Source organism: Melanotaenia boesemani, chromosome 6 (assembly GCF_017639745.1).
Source record: "Melanotaenia boesemani isolate fMelBoe1 chromosome 6, fMelBoe1.pri, whole genome shotgun sequence".
In the NCBI taxonomy this organism is placed as follows: Eukaryota; Metazoa; Chordata; class Actinopteri; order Atheriniformes; family Melanotaeniidae; genus Melanotaenia; species Melanotaenia boesemani.
Genome location: NC_055687.1, coordinates 1,646,128 through 1,664,103, shown reverse-complemented (window position 1 = coordinate 1,664,103; position 17,976 = coordinate 1,646,128). Strand labels below are relative to the sequence as shown.

General features: G+C 46.0%; 1 protein-coding gene across 2 annotated transcripts in view; it reads right to left on the bottom strand.

The window, feature by feature from the left end:
* Positions 1–3,764: 3,764 nt before the first annotated feature.
* Positions 3,765–17,976, bottom strand: part of atp2c1 (ATPase secretory pathway Ca2+ transporting 1) — a 51,359-nt gene continuing 37,147 nt past the window's right edge. For both annotated transcript variants that reach the window (XM_041989101.1, XM_041989102.1), the window contains 15 exons: positions 11,948–12,045; positions 11,631–11,726; positions 11,281–11,370; positions 10,548–10,652; positions 7,813–7,969; positions 7,553–7,723; positions 6,805–6,902; positions 6,676–6,726; positions 6,424–6,590; positions 5,988–6,056; positions 5,773–5,889; positions 5,347–5,494; positions 5,170–5,265; positions 4,937–5,078; positions 3,765–4,615 (listed from right to left, as the gene is read on the bottom strand). In XM_041989101.1, coding sequence (XP_041845035.1) covers positions 4,494–4,615; positions 4,937–5,078; positions 5,170–5,265; positions 5,347–5,494; positions 5,773–5,889; positions 5,988–6,056; positions 6,424–6,590; positions 6,676–6,726; positions 6,805–6,902; positions 7,553–7,723; positions 7,813–7,969; positions 10,548–10,652; positions 11,281–11,370; positions 11,631–11,726; positions 11,948–12,045 — 1,727 coding nt within the window. In that variant the 3' untranslated portion in view covers positions 3,765–4,493. The remainder of the gene's footprint in view (positions 4,616–4,936; positions 5,079–5,169; positions 5,266–5,346; positions 5,495–5,772; positions 5,890–5,987; positions 6,057–6,423; positions 6,591–6,675; positions 6,727–6,804; positions 6,903–7,552; positions 7,724–7,812; positions 7,970–10,547; positions 10,653–11,280; positions 11,371–11,630; positions 11,727–11,947; positions 12,046–17,976) is intronic.

The following is a 17,976-nucleotide window of genomic DNA, read 5'->3' as shown; positions in this document are numbered from 1 at the left end:
TAGTAAAGTAGTCCTAGGAAAGAGTAAAGTAATCTTAGGAATGAGTAAAGTAGTCCTAGGAATTAGTAATCATGGGAATAAGTAAAGTAGTCCTGAGAATAAGTAAAGTAGTCCTAGGAATAAGTAAAGTAGTCCTAGGAATAAGTAAAGTAGTCCTGGGAATAAATAAAGTAGTCCTAGGAACAAGTAAAGTAGTCCTAGGAATAAGTAAAGTAGTCCTGGGAATAAGTAAAGTAGTCCTAGGAATAAGTAAAGTAGTCCTGGGAATAAGTAAAGTAGTCCTAGGAACAAGTAAAGTAGTCCTAGGAAAAAGTAAAGTAGTCCTGGGAATGAGTAAAGTAATCCTAGGAATTAGTAGTCATAGGAACAAGTAAAGTAGTCCTAGGAATTAGTAATCATGGGAATAAGTAAAGTAGTCCTGAGTATAAGTAAAGTAATCCTAGGAATAAGTAAAGTAGTCCTAGGAATAAGTAAAGTAGTCCTGGAAATAAGTAAAGTAGTCCTAGGAACAAGTAAAGTAGTCCTAGGAATAAGTAAAGTAGTCCTGAGTATAAGTAAAGTAGTCCTAGGAATAAGTAAAGTAGTCCTAGGAATAAGTAAAGTAGTCCTGAGTATAAGTAAAGTAGTCCTAGGAATAAGTAAAGTAGTCCTGGGAATGAGTAAAGTAGTCCTAGGAATGAGTAAAGTAGTCCTGGGAATAAGTAAAGTAATCCTAGGAATAAGTAAAGTAGTTCTAAGAAGGAGTAAAGTAGTCCTAGGAATAAGTAAAGTAGTCCTGGGAATGAGTAAAGTAGTCCTGGGAATAAGTAAAGTAATCCTAGGAATAAGTAAAGTAGTCCTGGGAATGAGTAAAGTAATCCTAGGAATAAGTAAAGTAGTTCTAAGGAGTAAAGTAGTCCTAGGAATAAGTAAAGTAGTCCTGGGAATGAGTAAAGTAGTCCTAGGAATAAGTAAGTAGTCCTAAGAAACAGTAAAGTAGTCCTAGGAATAAGTAAAGTAGTCCTGGGAATGGGTAAAGTAGTCCTAGGAATGAGTAAAGTAGTCCTGGGAATGAGTAAAGTAATCCTAGGAATAAGTAAAGTAGTTCTAAGAAGGAGTAAAGTAGTCCTAGGAATAAGTAAAGTAGTCCTGGGAATGAGTAAAGTAGTCCTGGGAATAAGTAAAGTAATCCTAGGAATAAGTAAAGGAGTCCTGGGAATGAGTAAAGTAATCCTAGGAATAAGTAAAGGAGTCCTGGGAATGAGTAAAGTAATCCAAGGAATAAGTAAAGTAGTTCTAAGGAGTAAAGCAGTCCTAGGAATAAGTAAAGGAGTCCTGGGAATGAGTAAAGTAATCCTAGGAATAAGTAAAGGAGTCCTGGGAATGAGTAAAGTAATCCTAGGAATAAGTAAAGTAGTTCTAAGGAGTAAAGGAGTCCTGGGAATAAGTAAAGTAATCCTAGGAATAAGTAAAGGAGTCCTGGGAATGAGTAAAGTAATCCTAGGAATAAGTAAAGTTGTTCTAAGGAGTAAAGTAGTCCTAGGAATAAGTAAAGTAGTCCTGGGAATAAGTAAAGTAGTCCTGGGAATGAGTAAAGTAGTCCTAAGAAGGAGTAAAGTAGTCCTAGGAATAAGTAAGTAGTCCTAAGAAACAGTAAAGTAGTCCTAGGAATAAGTAAAGTAGTCCTAGGAATAAGTAAAGGAGTCCTGGGAATGAGTAAAGTAATCCTAGGAATAAGTAAAGGAGTCCTGGGAATGAGTAAAGTAATCCTAGGAATAAGTAAAGTAGTTCTAAGGAGTAAAGGAGTCCTGGGAATAAGTAAAGTAATCCTAGGAATAAGTAAAGGAGTCCTGGGAATGAGTAAAGTAATCCTAGGAATAAGTAAAGTTGTTCTAAGGAGTAAAGTAGTCCTAGGAATAAGTAAAGTAGTCCTGGGAATAAGTAAAGTAGTCCTGGGAATGAGTAAAGTAGTCCTAAGAAGGAGTAAAGTAGTCCTAGGAATAAGTAAGTAGTCCTAAGAAACAGTAAAGTAGTCCTGGGAATAAGTAAAGTAATCCTAGGAATAAGTAAAGGAGTCCTGGGAATGAGTAAAGTAATCCTAGGAATAAGTAAAGTTGTTCTAAGGAGTAAAGTAGTCCTAGGAATAAGTAAAGTAGTCCTGGGAATAAGTAAAGTAGTCCTGGGAATGAGTAAAGTAGTCCTAAGAAGGAGTAAAGTAGTCCTAGGAATAAGTAAGTAGTCCTAAGAAACAGTAAAGTAGTCCTAGGAATAAGTAAAGTAGTCCTAGGAATGAGTAAAGCAGTCATAGTGCTATAGTAGAAGGTAAAAGTGAACCTGAGCAGGTTTCCAGGTGTTTAATAGAGGTTTTAACGCAGGTAAATGTCCAGGTAAAGGATCCAGGGAGAGCCCCACTTTCACCTTAGAACACCATGAGGATCCAGAAAGAAGTGAAGCCCAAGATAGTCTATGATAGGAATAGTGAATCCTTCACTATAAACCTCCTTCCTCTCCATGGAAACCAGTAGGACCTTCATGGTTCATGTCAAACAAAGGCAGAGTCATAGGAGAACACATATTTTGAGCTGGAATCGAACTTTTCACCACAAACAGCAACAGTAAGACCTGGTTTCTGGTTCTGGCTGCTAGCTCCAGAGTTTCTGTCCCACCGTGATGAGACAGACGTCTCTGGAACCAGCACAGTCTCTGCTGTCATGTCACTCCTGGTTTGTGTGGAGAAATGATCAGAAGCTCTAAAGTGGACAGAGCTGTTCTGGTTTTCTACATTCACATAGAACTGCTGGGGTCTGAACTGTGTTTGGTTTGGATGCCGATGCTTGGTGGAGTCTTTCAGCAGAGTTTCTCCCGTCACGTTGCTAAGCTACATGTTAGCATCGCTGCTTCTTACTGTCTGCTTACATCTGCTGGACTGAAGGATCTTTTTCCTCTGACATTCATCTGCAGGTTCTTCCTGAAATAAACACACTGCAATGAAAACCAGGAGTCGTTCCATTTTTTTAATCAATATTTAATGTATAAATTATATGATTGGTTTCATGATTCTTTAAAACAAAAACTTTTTATAGAGCAAACTAAAAAACTAAACTAAAAAGATGGAAATAAAAGAGCCCACGGACGACAGGAGTGTCTCATCGCTGCAGACGTCACCACCCTCACACTCCGCCAGCAAACTGACCTTCCTGTTTGTGGATTTATGATCATCAATTTCATGTTTACATCAGAAACCTGAAAAATTAGCTCACAGAAAGAAAAAGGTGATTAAATCTCAGAAACAGCAGCACGTTTGGGGAGAGATGACGTCCTGAAAGGGGACGACGACACATTTCCCAGAAAGGTGTGCTTCATCCGTCTCAGGAGGACAGGAAGCAGATCCAGCTAGAAGCAAAAGATTCCCAAAATCCAACATGGCCGACAAACAGAGGAACATCATAAAGGATTAAAGGATCCAGGACTTCTCTAAGGCACCACATGAGGAAGCATGTGAAAGGTGAAAGGGGTCCGGACCACGAAGAGACTGCCGGCGCCACTCCGGAGCCCCTAGTTCCATGTTTGGCATCGGGATGTTCAAGTTGTCTGGGAGTCGATGGAAAAACATGAAAACAGAACCCACAGAGGAGCTGTGGTGCTTCCTGGGTCCGTCTGGAACCTGGTCAGACCAGAACGGGGGACGGTGCTCCGTCTGGAAGTCAGTCGACTGATGGATCCTTCTGACCTTCAACTCCAGATGTGGTCAAATGTGCACGTTATTTCAGATTTTTCTGACGTCACAGTTTGAAAACCTGGATCCAGAGTTTCCAGACTGAACAAAGAGACCAGAAACATCGGGTCTGGGTTTTCTAGATCTGCGTTCCTGGTCTCTCATCAGATGGATCCACTGTAATCCGACCCGGAGTTCTCATGGAGTTCCACATCAGGACCAGCTCATGTTTGGAAGCGTGGATGTTGCCATGACGACGACACAAACAGGAAGCTAAAGACATTTCCGCCTCTGTGGGGGTGACGGAGGAATGTGGAACGATCCGGTACACCTCCACCTTCGTCTGCAGTGGAGGGAAACGTCTTCCTCCATGTTGGAGGTTAAAGTGAGAAGCAGGTGCAGCAGCGGTCCACACCATCAGTTAAAAACGTTAAAAACCAGAACCAGCAGAGTCCACGACAACGTGGACATGTCCAACGCCGCAGACATCTCCAAGTTTGTCTTAAAAGAGGCGCCACTTGGCGGCAGGAAGGTGCGCTCGCTCTGATGTCATTCCTCCAGAGTGGGAGGGGACAGGAACCGAGCGGCTGCTGCAGGTCCAATCAGACCCCCAGAGACCGTCCAGCAGCCACCATGTCCCCCCACTTTGATCCAGTCTGCCCCCCCCCCAAATCCAGGAGCCACCCGGAGTCTTTGCAGTGTTAATGAGTCAGTGCCATCAGGTGAGACCTTCATCCTCCTCTTCCTCATCCTCCAGACCTCAGAGGGCGAGGGAGGGGTGGCGCAGGGGAGGGCGGGGTCATACTTCGAAGAAGCGGTCAGCGGGGGGGCTCCTCTCAGCCCCCCTCCACCTCTCCACCTTCTTGATGATCTCTGACACCACACAGACTGAAGAGGTGAGGGTCACCAGGAACAGCAGGTCTGCAGGAAAAACAACAAACAAACAATGTAAACAACAACAACCAGCGGGGGGAGCGTAGCCGCACTGTAACCATGGAAACAGACGAGTTACCAAAACCATCTGCATTCAGAGTTCATGATATTTGGTAGCTAATGCTAATTAATCAGCAGTCGGTCAGTCAGCAGTTGATCAGTCAGCAGTCGGTTGGTGAGCAGTCGGTCAGTCAGCAGTCGGTCGGTGAGTGGTCGGTCGGTGAGCAGTCAGTCAGTCAGCAGTCAGTCAGCAGTCCTGGACCTCAGACTGAACCCTGATCTGTGAGCAGCTGATGGGGGGCGTGCTACCGGAGATGCTGAGGCTCTCCGTCTGGAAGATGCTCTGCAGGGGGGGGGAGTAGATGACCAGCAGCTGACCCATGATGGAGGCCAGGACGGCGTAGCAGAAGGTCCTGTTGCTGCAGAGCCCCATCTCATGGACCATACGCGTCTGAACATTAACACACAGAAAATCTCTGATGACATCCAGGAGTCGGAGGTGTAGATGTGACCTCATTTCCAGGTAAGACAGGTGTCGTTACCTGAGAACGTGAGCTGAGAGCGTTGAACATGTCGAAGAAGACGAAGCAGGTGAAGGTCATGGTTGTGTCTCGGGGAGTGATCACATTGTCCCGCAGCTGAAACCAGAAAACATGTCAATCATCTGGATGGCGCCACGTCCATCAGGAAGAAGCAACACCTGGAACAAATCAGTGCACCTCTCTCCAGAAGACGAAGAGCGTCCCGCAGACGATGATGAACGAGGACACCAGGACCTTCACGATCAGGCTGCGGGTGATGATGCTGTCCCGCACGTTACGAGGAGGTTTCCTGATCACGCCGCGGTCCACAGGCTCCACCCCCAAACTAACAAGAACAAACAGGATGTTTCCAGAGACAGATGTTTGTACGCCGGCAGCAGGTTTAACGTACGAATCAAACGAGGCCAATTTACTGGGAACCAATCAGACCCCAGTGTAGAAAATTCCATAAAACAAGCTTTAAAAAACACAGTGCAGATTTAGACTTTTTAAGACCTCTATTCACATGCAGCTGAGAACAGGTGGGTCTTTTACCCGGATTTAAATAAACCGAAACAAACCAGAACTGGACTTCCAGAGACCAGCTTTCCCCTGATGGCCTACCTCTGAGCAGGCGGCCCGTCCATGATGATGTTGATCCACAGGATCTGCATGGCATTCAGCGGGTTGGGGAAGTTCATCAGTGTTGCCAAGGAGATGAGCGTCAGCGCCGCGATGCTCCTGGCAACCAGTGGGGGGCGACAGACAGGAACAGGACATGAATCAGAGTTCAGGTTCATCTAAAATCAGCAGCTGGAGCAGGTCTGTCCGACACTCACGTGCTCAGCTGGAAGCGGACAAAGTTTTTGATGTTGTTGTAAATTCCTTTTCCCTCCTCGATGGCCGACCTGGGGGCAGAGAACAGGACGCCATGTTTATTCTCAGGCTGAGCTGCGATGATCAGCTGATCACCAACCTGCACATATTTAGAACCAGAGATCTCAGATTCACCCGTTTGAGCAAACATTCGCTTAAAAGTGGAGCAAACGAGAGAGGAGACGGGATTTTCTAATTCTTGGGCCTCACACAGGCTGTGAGGACAAGACTGTTAGAAAGTGAACGCTGCATCACATGCGACCTTTAAACTTGCGGAACCACTAAAGCACCAACCAGGAACCAAGAACCAGGAAGAAGTAACCGACCGCAGGTAACCATGAAACTTCCCAGCATGCCTCAGCTCTGTTTCTGTGCTCGTGGTTTTAACATCCGACTCACATGATGGTCTGGAAGTCGTCGTCTACCAGGATCATGTCAGCCGCCTCCTTGCAGACGTCGGTGCCCGTCTGGCCCATCGCCACACCGATGTCGGCAGCCTTCAGAGCCACGGCATCGTTCACGCCGTCACCCGTCATGGCCACCACGGCGCCGAGGTTCTGCAGGGACTGAACAGAGACACAGCTCAGATAAAAACCAGAACCATCTTCCCGTTTGTGCTTGTACAGGCGTGAAGCCGGTCGCCTTGCTCACCTTGACGATCTTCAGCTTGTGTCGAGGGCTGGCTCGGTAAAACACTGCGATCTGTGGGCAGAAGTTAGAGTGTTAATGTGAGGCGAACCCACGCCCAGATCAATGCTACAGACATGGATCGGTCCTCACTCTGGGGACAATCTGAGAGAGCTGCTGCAGGTCCAGCTGGTCCACTTCCTCCCCAGACAAACACCGACATCCTTTAGAGAACAGACCCAGACGGCTGGCTGCAGAAGACAGGAGGGGGATCAGACCTAAATCCTCCACATAAACATCAGAAACCTTTAAAAACCGAACATCTTCTGACACGAAACGTGAAGCAGGAACGTTTGAGTGGGCTCAGTTTCCAGCTGCATTCAGATGAAGCTCGTTTTTCTGACCTAAAACCTGACAGTGGATCAATGGGGCCCGGTCGTTCAAAAGATCCAGACCTGGCTCCAACAGGCTGCTGTGGAGTTTTACATTCATCTTCTCTCTACTGGACATTTTCCGTTTGTTTTGATTTACTAGTAAAAATTATAAATATATTTGTAAAAAAAAAACTTTTTTTATGGATCAGATGACTAATGGAAGATGACAAAACTCTAAATTTTAAGTGTTTGTCTTTTCTAATAAAACCTTACAGTCATCCCATAATATTCCACCTGTAATACCTAATAATTGCTATATTGTAATATTTAGCCACATTCAGAGCACTTTTTCTCCAGACTTGTTAATCCTGGAAAGTCTATCTGGATCAGTGATCCAGTCCAAAGTTGCTTGAAAAAGCAGGATAAAAGTAAGACCGATAACGTGATCCTGGACAGGAAAAATAGGATTCCCACTTCTTTTAAACAACTGGTGAGGAAATAAAAACATTCCCGCTCCATCCTCCAACCTATAGACACGGCCGTCTCCTGGGAGTCTCCGGTGATCATCTTGATGGCGACTCCGGAGCTGAGGAGCGTGCTGACGGCCTCTTTGACTCCTGACCGGGGAGGGTCGATGATGCCCACCAGACCCAGGAAGGTGAGGTTTCCCATCTGAGACCCCGACGCGAACGCCAGCACTGAGGGAAGACAAACAAACAGGCCCAGTGAGGCGTCGGCGTGCTCGTCCAGAGCAGGAAAACTGCGTCCTGAAGGGGTTTATTCTCACCTCGAAGCCCGGCGGAGCCCATGTAGCTGATCTGCTGCTGGTAGAGCTCCCTCTGCTGGTTGTTGAGGGGAAGCGCGACGCCTCTGCTGCTGTAGGAGCTGCAGAAACGAATCACCTGCTCATACGCCCCCTTCATGAAGTAAACTCCAGCCTTATCCTGGGGGAGGACAGACGTTCCTGATCATCACATAGATCCTCTGCTCGCTGCTTCCAGGTTGGTAGCAATGACTCAGTGTTTTATTCCAACACAGAGAAATATTATTCAACACAGCAGGTAAAAGGCAGGGCAGCAGAGCTGAATGTAGTCTACCCATACTACTGGACTACTAGAAGTCCATCACAGACCTTCTGTTCTTTGTTCAAATTCTTCACTTTTCACATCTGAACTAAAACATTTACCTAAAGTTAATCTTTTCCATTAATCATGTTTTCTGAGCGGTTTCCCAGATAAACATCTGCAGCCGGCAGCTGGTGACAACGATTAGCAGAGAAATGAGCAAATTCTCTGCAACCCTGGACGTTTTCTACCTTCTCGCATGTTGTTTTGTTGTTGGAATGAGAAAATCTAATAACTGTCTTCCATCCAAACTGCCTCCATAAATCTGACTCATTGGGTTTTCCAGGCGTTTTTCCAGTAACAATGTGGATCTGAAGTCAAACATCTTCCATGTGATGTGAAATTTCTACTAAACTTAGACTTCTTCTCCTGGTCCACCAGTGAGGATTTAGTACTTTGTAGAACCAAAACCAGTTAACAGGCGTTAACCCCTATTTGCCTTTTTAAATTAGATTTATTTTCATCTGTTTCATTGATCTTATTTGTTTTTATTTAGTTTATATATATGTGGAACGTCACCTCTCTGGTGGGGAAGGAGTCTGAGCTGGTACGTGAGGTTGAGCGGTTCCGGCTAGATATAGTTGGAATCACCTCGACGCATGGCTCGGGCTCTGGAACTACTGTCCTTGAGAGGGGCTGGACCCTCTTCCAGTCTGGAGTAGCTCCCGGTGAGAGGCGCTGAGCAGGTGTGGGCATGCTCATTGTCCCCCGACTTGGCGCCTGTACGTTGGGGTTTACCCCGGTGGACGAAAGGGTAGCCTCCCTCCGCCTTCGGGTGGGGGGACGGGTCCTGACTGTTGTTTGTGGTTAGCACCAAACAGCAGTTCAGAGTACCCACCCTTTTTGGAGTCCTTGGAGGGGGTGTTGGAGAGCACTCCTTCCGGGGACTCCCTCGTTCTGCTGGGGGACTTCAATGCTCACGTGGGCAATGACAGTGAGACTTGGAGGGGCGTGATTGGGAGGAACGGCCCCCCTGATCTGAATCTGAGTGGTGTTTTGTTGTTGGACTTCTGTGCTCGTCATGGACTGTCCATAAAGAACACCTTGTTCAGGTATAAGAGTGTCCACATGTGTCTGCTGGGAACGTCTGGTATAGATCATCAAGTAAAGACTCAGATATGTTGTTTTCAGCACAAGATCATCATTATGTGAATAAAATGAAGTATTTTTATATTAATGTGCTCATAAGTTCTATGAAATCTCCCAGGAGCACTGTGATCAGTCCAGGGACAGTCCACCTTCTCCAGCCTAGAAGACTATAGCAACAGGAAAAAGTGTCACTGTACACATTTAATGTCTAGTCATGACTAGTTTACCAGCTGCTGGGATGAGAATCAGCACCTCCAAGTCCAAGACCATGGTCCTCAGCCGGAAAAGGGTGGAGTGCTCTCTCCGGGTCTGCAATAGGGTCCTGCCCCAAGTGGAGGAGTTTACGTATCTCAGGGTCTTGTTCATGAGTGAGGGAAGGATGGAGGGAGATGGACAGGCGGATCGGTGCGGCGTCTGCAGTGATGTGGACTCTGCATCGGTCTGTCGTGGTGAAGAAGGAGCTGAGCCAAAAGGTAAAGCTCTCAATTTACCGGTCGATCTACGTTCCTACCCTCACCTATGGTCATGAGCTGTGGCCGGGCTCTCCCTTAGAGATAGGGTGAGAAGCTCGGTGATCCGGGAGGGGCTCAGAGTAGAGTCGCTGCTCCTCCACATCAAGAGGAACCAGATGAGGTGGCTCGGGCATCTGGTTAGGATGCCTCCTGGACGCCTCCCTGGTGAGGTGTTCCGGCACGTCCCACCGGAAAGAGGCCCCGGGGAAGAACCAGGATAAGCTGGAATCTCTCGGCTGGCCTGGGAACGCCTCAGGATCCCTCCGGATGAGCTGGTGAATGTGGCCGGGGAGAGGGAAGTCTGGGTTTCCCTGCTTAGACAGCTGCCCCTGCGACCCGACTCCGGATAAACGGCAGAAAATGGATATTTTTAAATTAATTGTTTTCAATTTATTTAACATTAAATTGTATTTGATTTTTTCCAGTCTTTTCATTATTTATTCCTGATTTTATTTCTTGTATTTACTTTGTTTTTATTTAACTGTAAATAAATGCTCTTTTTATCTAATTAGAAAATAAATTGGGCCAGTAAGGGGTCAGTGAAAGACCAGAGAAACTGGTTCAGTTTCCAGCCTGAAGTTAGTTAGTGACTTAGTTATTAGTTAGTTTGTTCCCACTGTGGACTCATCTGGAGAACAAAATCCTTCCACAAGCAGAAAACCGTTTGTTGTGGGAGCTTCAGGAGGTGGAAAGCAGGAAGCAGGAAGTGGAAAGCAGGAAGAGGGAAGCAGGAAGTGGAAAGCAGGAAGTGGAAAGCAGGAAGCGGATGGTTCAGGTGTAAACAGCTGCTAACGAACCTGCTGCGTGCGGTGAACACAGCGAACAGCCATCCACTTCTGCTCCGAGGTGAACGGATGCTCCTCCAGACGGACATACTCCTGCTGCAGGCTCTCCAGGCCCATCTGGAGACACAGACACACAAGCTGCATCAACAGAAAGAATAACAACATTTCACGGGATCAGAGGAGGAAGACGGATCAATCACAGCTTATCTATGTGGACACAGTGATGGAGCAGGACCCTCCACCCTCCTTTCCTCCCGTGTTGCTTGTGTATGAATGTTGGGTGGTGGTCGGAGAGGCCGTTGGTGCTGATTGGCTGCCATGTTCCCCTCAGTCCGCCCCAGACTGCCACATGTATGTTACCACCACCGGCTACGAACACGGAAAAATCTAATAAACTATTATTAAAAATTCACAGAAAAAAAATGGTATCAGCTGAAAGGACAAATTTTTCCTGTAACAACATGATGGGAAATGGCGAAATGACGACGATACTGAGAGAAACGTTGACGCCTGGCCCATCCACATACAGATGTTTTTAGGATCACGTCTGTGGTTCTACACGATCCATCCGTGTCAAACAAGAAGCTTTCGGGCTCAGGATAAAAGTTTCAGGAGACATATTCCTCACATTTTTACTCGTCAGCAGATTGCCGCGCTTCTTCTGGCTGGAGCTCACATTCGTATTAAAGTGTACGTGAAATGTTCCGACTCAGAGGAGGAAACGCTGAGTCATGGTGAGTCTTACCTTCATGGCGAGGGCGATGAGCGCTCCCTCCGTGGGCCGTCCCAGCAGGTTGTGGTTCCTGATGACAGAGTCATTGCACACGCAGCCCACCTACAACACAACACACACCTTACACACCAACTGGAACACAAACAGGATGTTCTGCTGTCCTGGGAAGCCTGAATGTGGACCAGACCAGGCTCAAGAACATCTCCACCTCATGGTCACCATTGTGGGGTGGAACCAGTGGTGTCGGCCATCTTTATGCCAGCAGTCTGAGTGTCTATCATCTCCCCTGAGGACTTTCTATAGCTGAGGACGTGTATTCTAGGCTCAGTTTCAAGATGAGTTTTTACTTCCTGTCGACTCACCTCCACAATTTTGCTGACTGAGGGGCAGGAGAAGCCGTGGATGATCTCGCCGCTCAGTAAAACCTCGCCGGCTCCGTTGTACCCGACGCCCGTCACCTGCAAGACAACACCGTGGGTAAACAATAACACCGGGTTAATGCAAGTAAACACAGAAAGAACTTTCCTGTTCTTCTGATTTATCGTTTACTTCTTTTCAGGGTAAAACCAGGTCAGGGTTTCTGCTGCTTTAGTGACGAATCAACACGTATCCTTCCTTGTATCCAGTTTAAATGTAAATAAAACTGTCAGAAAAGTCTAAAAGTGGAGGTGGGATAGACCTCGGCATGGAGTCCGTCTGACGTGAACAGCTGCGTGACCGTCATCTCGTTCTTGGTCAGAGTTCCCGTCTTGTCTGAACAGATCACGTTGCAGCAGCCTGTCAGAAGAAACAAGACAGAAACAGTCAGACACATCCAGGACCATCAGAAAACATGCCCCAGACCACCTCCGTGCAGAGCTGGAAAATATCCAACATTTTTTACTTCAAGTTTGGTATAAAGTCAATTAAACTTCTGGGATTACTGATCTGATTGATCTGAGACCTGAACCAGGAAGCTGGATTTTCTCTCATGGAGGAAACTTCAGGGGTTTCTGTCCTACGAAGCTGGTTCACTTCTTACCAGGTAAATCACCATGGTAACTTAGCTGAACGGCTAGCCTGCTCTGGAGCAGGTTCTGTTCTGGATCAAAGATCAACGAGTATAAAAGCTCCACCTCCTGACCAATCAGATCTACTGGACAAGCCCCACCCACTCTTAGAAGATCCCGTCCACGTTGGTGGTGGATGGAAAGAGGAGGCTCGGAGAGGAAGAGTTTTTAGGGACAGATGAAGAAATGAAGCCTGGTCTCTGAGCTTTGAAGGATGTTTCTGTCCTCGTTCTTGTTCCCGTTTAGCTCCACCAGGGTTGACCTCAGAGCTTAATGAGCTGAATGCCCACACAGGGCAGAACTGCAGAACCAGGAATTCATGGAACCACAACTACTCATGTCGTTACGGTGAGGAATTAATGTTCCAACACAAACGCTCACATGAGGGCGGAGCCTCTAAAGAACTGGATGGAAAAGGAGGAAGGGAAGGAACTGAGGAAGCTCCTCCTCAAACGTCTGGGCTGTAGAGACTTCCGGCAAGATGGCGTCGTGAGTGGTCCGCGAGTCCTTCGCTCCGTGATTGTTTTACACGTTTCATCCGTACTGCTTCTTTTTCACTAATAAGCCCATCACTACAGTAAACCTTTCGCTTTGTGCCAAAATACGGACAGGGATTCTCAGACAAACATCGACCATGACGAAGCACAAACTCCGTAAAACCGAGCCAGACCTGTGCCCGGAGGCTACTGCTAGCACTACTAGCATAGATGGCCACGGTGGCATGGAAGACGGCGCGAGTGGCGTGAGCAATGAAGCTACATCACAACCTTCCGATATCGCAAAGCTACTGAATGAGATCCGCTCCGAAGTTTGTACATCGCGGGCCGAGATATTATCTGAGCTTAAAACACTCAAGTCAACATTACATGCACATGAGGTAAAGCTACAAGAAGTCAGCGGCTCACTTACTGACGTGGACTCCAGAGTGGCTACTCTGGAGAAGCTATGCTCCGAGCTGGCGCAGGACAACATAAAGCTGAAATCGAAGGTGGAAGACCTTGAGAACCGCTCCAGACGGAATAACATCAGAGTTATTGGAATCCCCGAGCGTGCGGAGGGGCCTCGGCCTACTACGTTTCTGGAATCCTTTTTGCTTGAGGTTTTCGGGGATGGAAGCTTCGCCAAAGCCCCCGTCGTGGACAGGGCTCATCGCTCACTAGCTCCGCCACCGAAGCAGAATCAACCACCGCGTCCGATGATTGTATGGCTGCATCACTTCCAGACGAAGGAGCTTATTCTGCGTCTATCCACTTTTGTCCACTTTTACCCGGACTTCAGTGCGGAGTTGGCCAAAAGGAGGGCTGCATTCATTCCAGTTAAAAGTAAGCTGCGAGAGGCTGGTATAGAGTTTGCTCTGCTACATCCTGCCCGCCTGCGAGTCGTTCACAACGGAACAAGATACATTTTCGATTCGCCCCAGGAAGTCACCACTTTCCTTCAGCAGAAGATACCGCATCATGTGGGCGACTGAGGATGCTTCACCGGAGCTGCGTCATCGCTTTCACATTCTGGTACGGTGAATCCCCTGGTTACTAAGTTGTGGGTAGCACTAACAGGTTAATGCGTTCGAGCTAATGAGACTATTGTTTGCTTTCGGCTCGGGGCGGCCACTCCGTGGTTTTCCCTCGCTCGCCTCTACCATTTGAATTTTTTCTGTTGGACTATAATTTTTTTTTTTTTTTTTTACAGTAGGATATAGAGGTCGTTGTTGTTTACACCGAATCTGGTGATATTTTCAATATCAGGCTTGCCCTGATGGGTATGGCGACGCGGACTGGGACAATTTCAGCAGGGCTATCTGTTCAGTGCCACGATTACGATTGTTAATATTGATACCTTTACCAGTATAATTATTGCTATCATTGTTATTATCACATGCACTGTCACGGTTCACTATTATCACCATTACTTAGTTTGTGATTATTATTATTATTATCCTATTTATTTATCCTTTTTTGTATGCATGTATGTGTATATGCCCTTATTGGTGAATATGTATATATATTTTAATTAGTTAATTGACTAAGTTTTGTTTATTTAATCATTTATTTATTTATTTATTTTATTTTTTTTTTGTATGCATGTATGTGTATATGCCCTTGTTGGTGAATATGTATATATATTTTAATTAGTTAATTGACTAAGTTTTGTTTATTTAATCATTTATTTATTTATTTATTTTTTTTCTTCACTCTTATTTACTTATCTATGTATCTATTTCACCTCACATCAGTTTACCTACTCAAGTCATCTGAATTAATTTCTGTTCTTGTTTTACCCTGTGATTTTTGTAGCACCGGATTTAGCAGATATGACTCATCCTCGCTTTAGTCTCTGCACCGTTCATTCCGTGCTCGGCTTTCTTTCTTGTTCTGGCTTTTTCTTTGTTTTTTCGCTCTATGATTAATGTAACTGGAGCCGAAGTTAGGTCACGTTTTACTGTGACAGTATAGTTATAGGTAGACCAAGTGACGAAGGTTCTAGGGTAAGGTTAGACGTCTCAATGGGGAGATGTTGTGGGTGGGCTTGGGCGGGGGTAAGTTCACGACGTACTGTGTACTTTAACTTATTTAACTCATTTCTATTACTCTTTAATGTGTTTGAGTTATTTCCCTTCTATCTTTATTCCTTCTTTGCCCCCCCCCCCCTTTTTTTTTTTTTTTTTACCCCCCCCACCACCACTTTATCTCTTTTGTCAATTTCTCAGTCCTGTGTCCAGATTTGCCTCCCAAACCCAATCTTACTATGCTCTGCTTTTATCATCCTTGTCTAAATGAGTGACACATCCACCGGAAGAACAGTCAAAGTCGTCTCTTGGAACGTCAGGGGGTTAAATCGCCCGGTCAAGCTGAACAAAGTCCTATCACATCTCTCTCTCCTGAACACCGGGATCGCCTTCCTTCAGGAGACCCACCTTTGCAACTCCGATGTCCCCAAGGTTCGGCGCAGCTGGGTTGGTCAGACATTCCATTCACAATTTAACACCAAAAGTCGAGGTTGTGCCATTCTGATACACAAAAATATCCCGTTTGTTGTCAAGAAGGTTGATTCAGATAGCAGAGGCCGCTTTGTCATTGTGTCAGGTGATCTTTACACCAAACCGACAACCTTGGTAAACCTCTACGCACCTAACTGGGACGACAACCGGTTTTTCATGAATCTGTTTTCTACCATCCCAAACATAGATAACCATGCATTAATAATAAGCGGAGACTTCAATTGCATTTTTGATCAGGTCTTGGACAGGTCATCGTCTAAAACAATACCCTTATCCAAGTCAGTAGCGACTATTCGCTCACTATGTAACCAATATGGCCTCTCTGACCCCTGGAGATTTTTATTCCCCTCTGCCAAAGCATTTTCCTTTTTCTCCCCGGTGCACCATTCTTTTAGCCGCATTGACTATTTTTTACTAGATAACCATCTCCTATCCTTAGTTAAAGCCTGCTCCTACGAGAGCATTGTCATATCAGATCGTGCTCCAGTTTCACTAGAATTGCTTATCCCTCACCAACCCCCTTCATTTTCTCCCTGGAGACTTAACCCGCTCTCACTTGCAGACGATGATTTCTGCAAATTTCTGTCCTCTGAGATTAAGACTTTCTTGGAGTTTAATGATTCCCCCGAAATCTCTAGATCGACTTTATGGGAGACCCTCAAAGCATATATTAGAGGCCAGATTATTTCTTATTTATCCAATAACAGAAAACGGGAGGCAAGTAAGCTTAATAAGTTAACGCAAGCTATTCTTAATCTTGACAAACAGTATTCCCAGTCCCCCGACCCAGATTTGTATAAGGAAAGGTTGCGACTTCAGGCAGAATTTGACCTGATCTCCTCCTCAAAGGAGGAACGGTTACTATTGAAAGACCGCCACAAATTCTATGAACATGGTGAGAAGGCCGGCAGGCTCCTGGCCTCGCAAGCTCGTCAATTCGTAGCTTCCAGATTGATACCCCAAATTAAATCTCCTTCCGGTGCCACCCTGACGAACCCTATAGATATCAACAATTGCTTCTCAACTTTTTATAAAGCCCTGTATTCGTCGGACTGTCCTAACAGTACAACTTTACTTGATTCTTTTTTTGACGGTTTGAACCTGTCTACTGTCGATCAACAAGCTAACTCCAAGCTCAGTAACCTCATAACTTTGTCTGAAATTACCGGGGCTATTGCGGCCATACAAAGCGGGAAATCCCCCGGCCCAGATGGATTCTGTATCGAATTTTATAAAAAGTTCTCAGCATTATTATCCCCATTACTTCTTGCCATGTTCACGGAATCTTTTAACCAGGGCCTTCTCCCAACGTCATTAACTCAAGCCTCGATCTCTCTACTTGCCAAAAAAGATAAAGACCCAACTCTTTGCGAGTCCTACAGGCCTATCTCTCTCCTTAACGTAGACTTCAAGATTCTTGCCAAAGCTCTTGCCCATCGATTAGAAACTGTGCTTCCATCTATAATCTCACCCGACCAATCCGGCTTTATCCAGAAACGTAACTCCTATCATAATATACGACGCCTATTAGATGTTATGTACACATCGCCCCGGTCGGATGCTCAGGAGGCGATAGTTTCCCTGGACGCTGAGAAGGCGTTCGATCGGGTCGAATGGCCCTATCTTTTCGCAACAATGCAGCGATTCGGTTTTTCCCCTAGCTTTCTGTCCTGGGTGAGATTGCTCTACTCCTCTCCTACGGCCTCCATTTCCACCAACAACGTTCACTCTCCTTACTTTCAGTTGCATAGGGGCACGCGACAGGGCTGCCCGCTCTCACCCCTTCTATTTGTGATCGCTATAGAGCCACTGGCCATGGCTCTACGTCAATCTCCACAATTCACCGGCATTTCCCGTAATAACATCGAACATAAAGTCTCTTTGTATGCCGATGATTTGCTTCTCTATATCTCCAACCCTTCGGCATCCGTTCCGCCTATCCTGTCTATTTTAAAGGCCTTTGGTGAAATCTCCGGATACAAACTCAACTTCTCTAAGAGTGAATATTTTACTATAGGGTCACATGCTAATCCCCCAACTCCTGCAATTCCATTTAAAGAAGCACAAACTGAGTTTAGATATTTAGGCATAACGGTCACACGTTCCTTTAATGCGCTCTTCAAGCACAATTTTGGCCGCCTGATGGAGCGCTGTAGGGAGGAGCTGACTAAGTGGTCAGCCTTGCCCCTGTCTTTGGCGGGCAGGATTAACCTGGTTAAAATGAGCATCTTACCCCGTTTTCTCTATCTATTTCTTAATATTCCCATCTTTATCAAGAAATCCTTTTTCAATAACCTGGACAAGATAATCCTTTCTTTTATTTGGGGCAACAAGACCCATCGGATTAGGAAGGCCTTTCTACAAAGGCCGAAAAAATTAGGAGGAATGGCCCTTCCAAACTTCCTTTTTTATTACTGGGCGAGTAATATCCAGAAACTACTTTTCTGGACTGGCCTCCCCGCAGAGGCCAGTTCCCCAGTCTGGGTGCAGGATGAGGAATCCTGCAGCCCATACTCCCTCATCTCTATCGCCTCCTCATCCCTTCCGCTGCCTGCTAAGGCAGTCGGCTCCAACCCTGTCGTCTTTCATTCAATAAAAATTTGGTCTCAGTTTAGGAAGCACTTCGGTCTGCAGGAGGCATCACTCGTAGCCCCCGTCGTG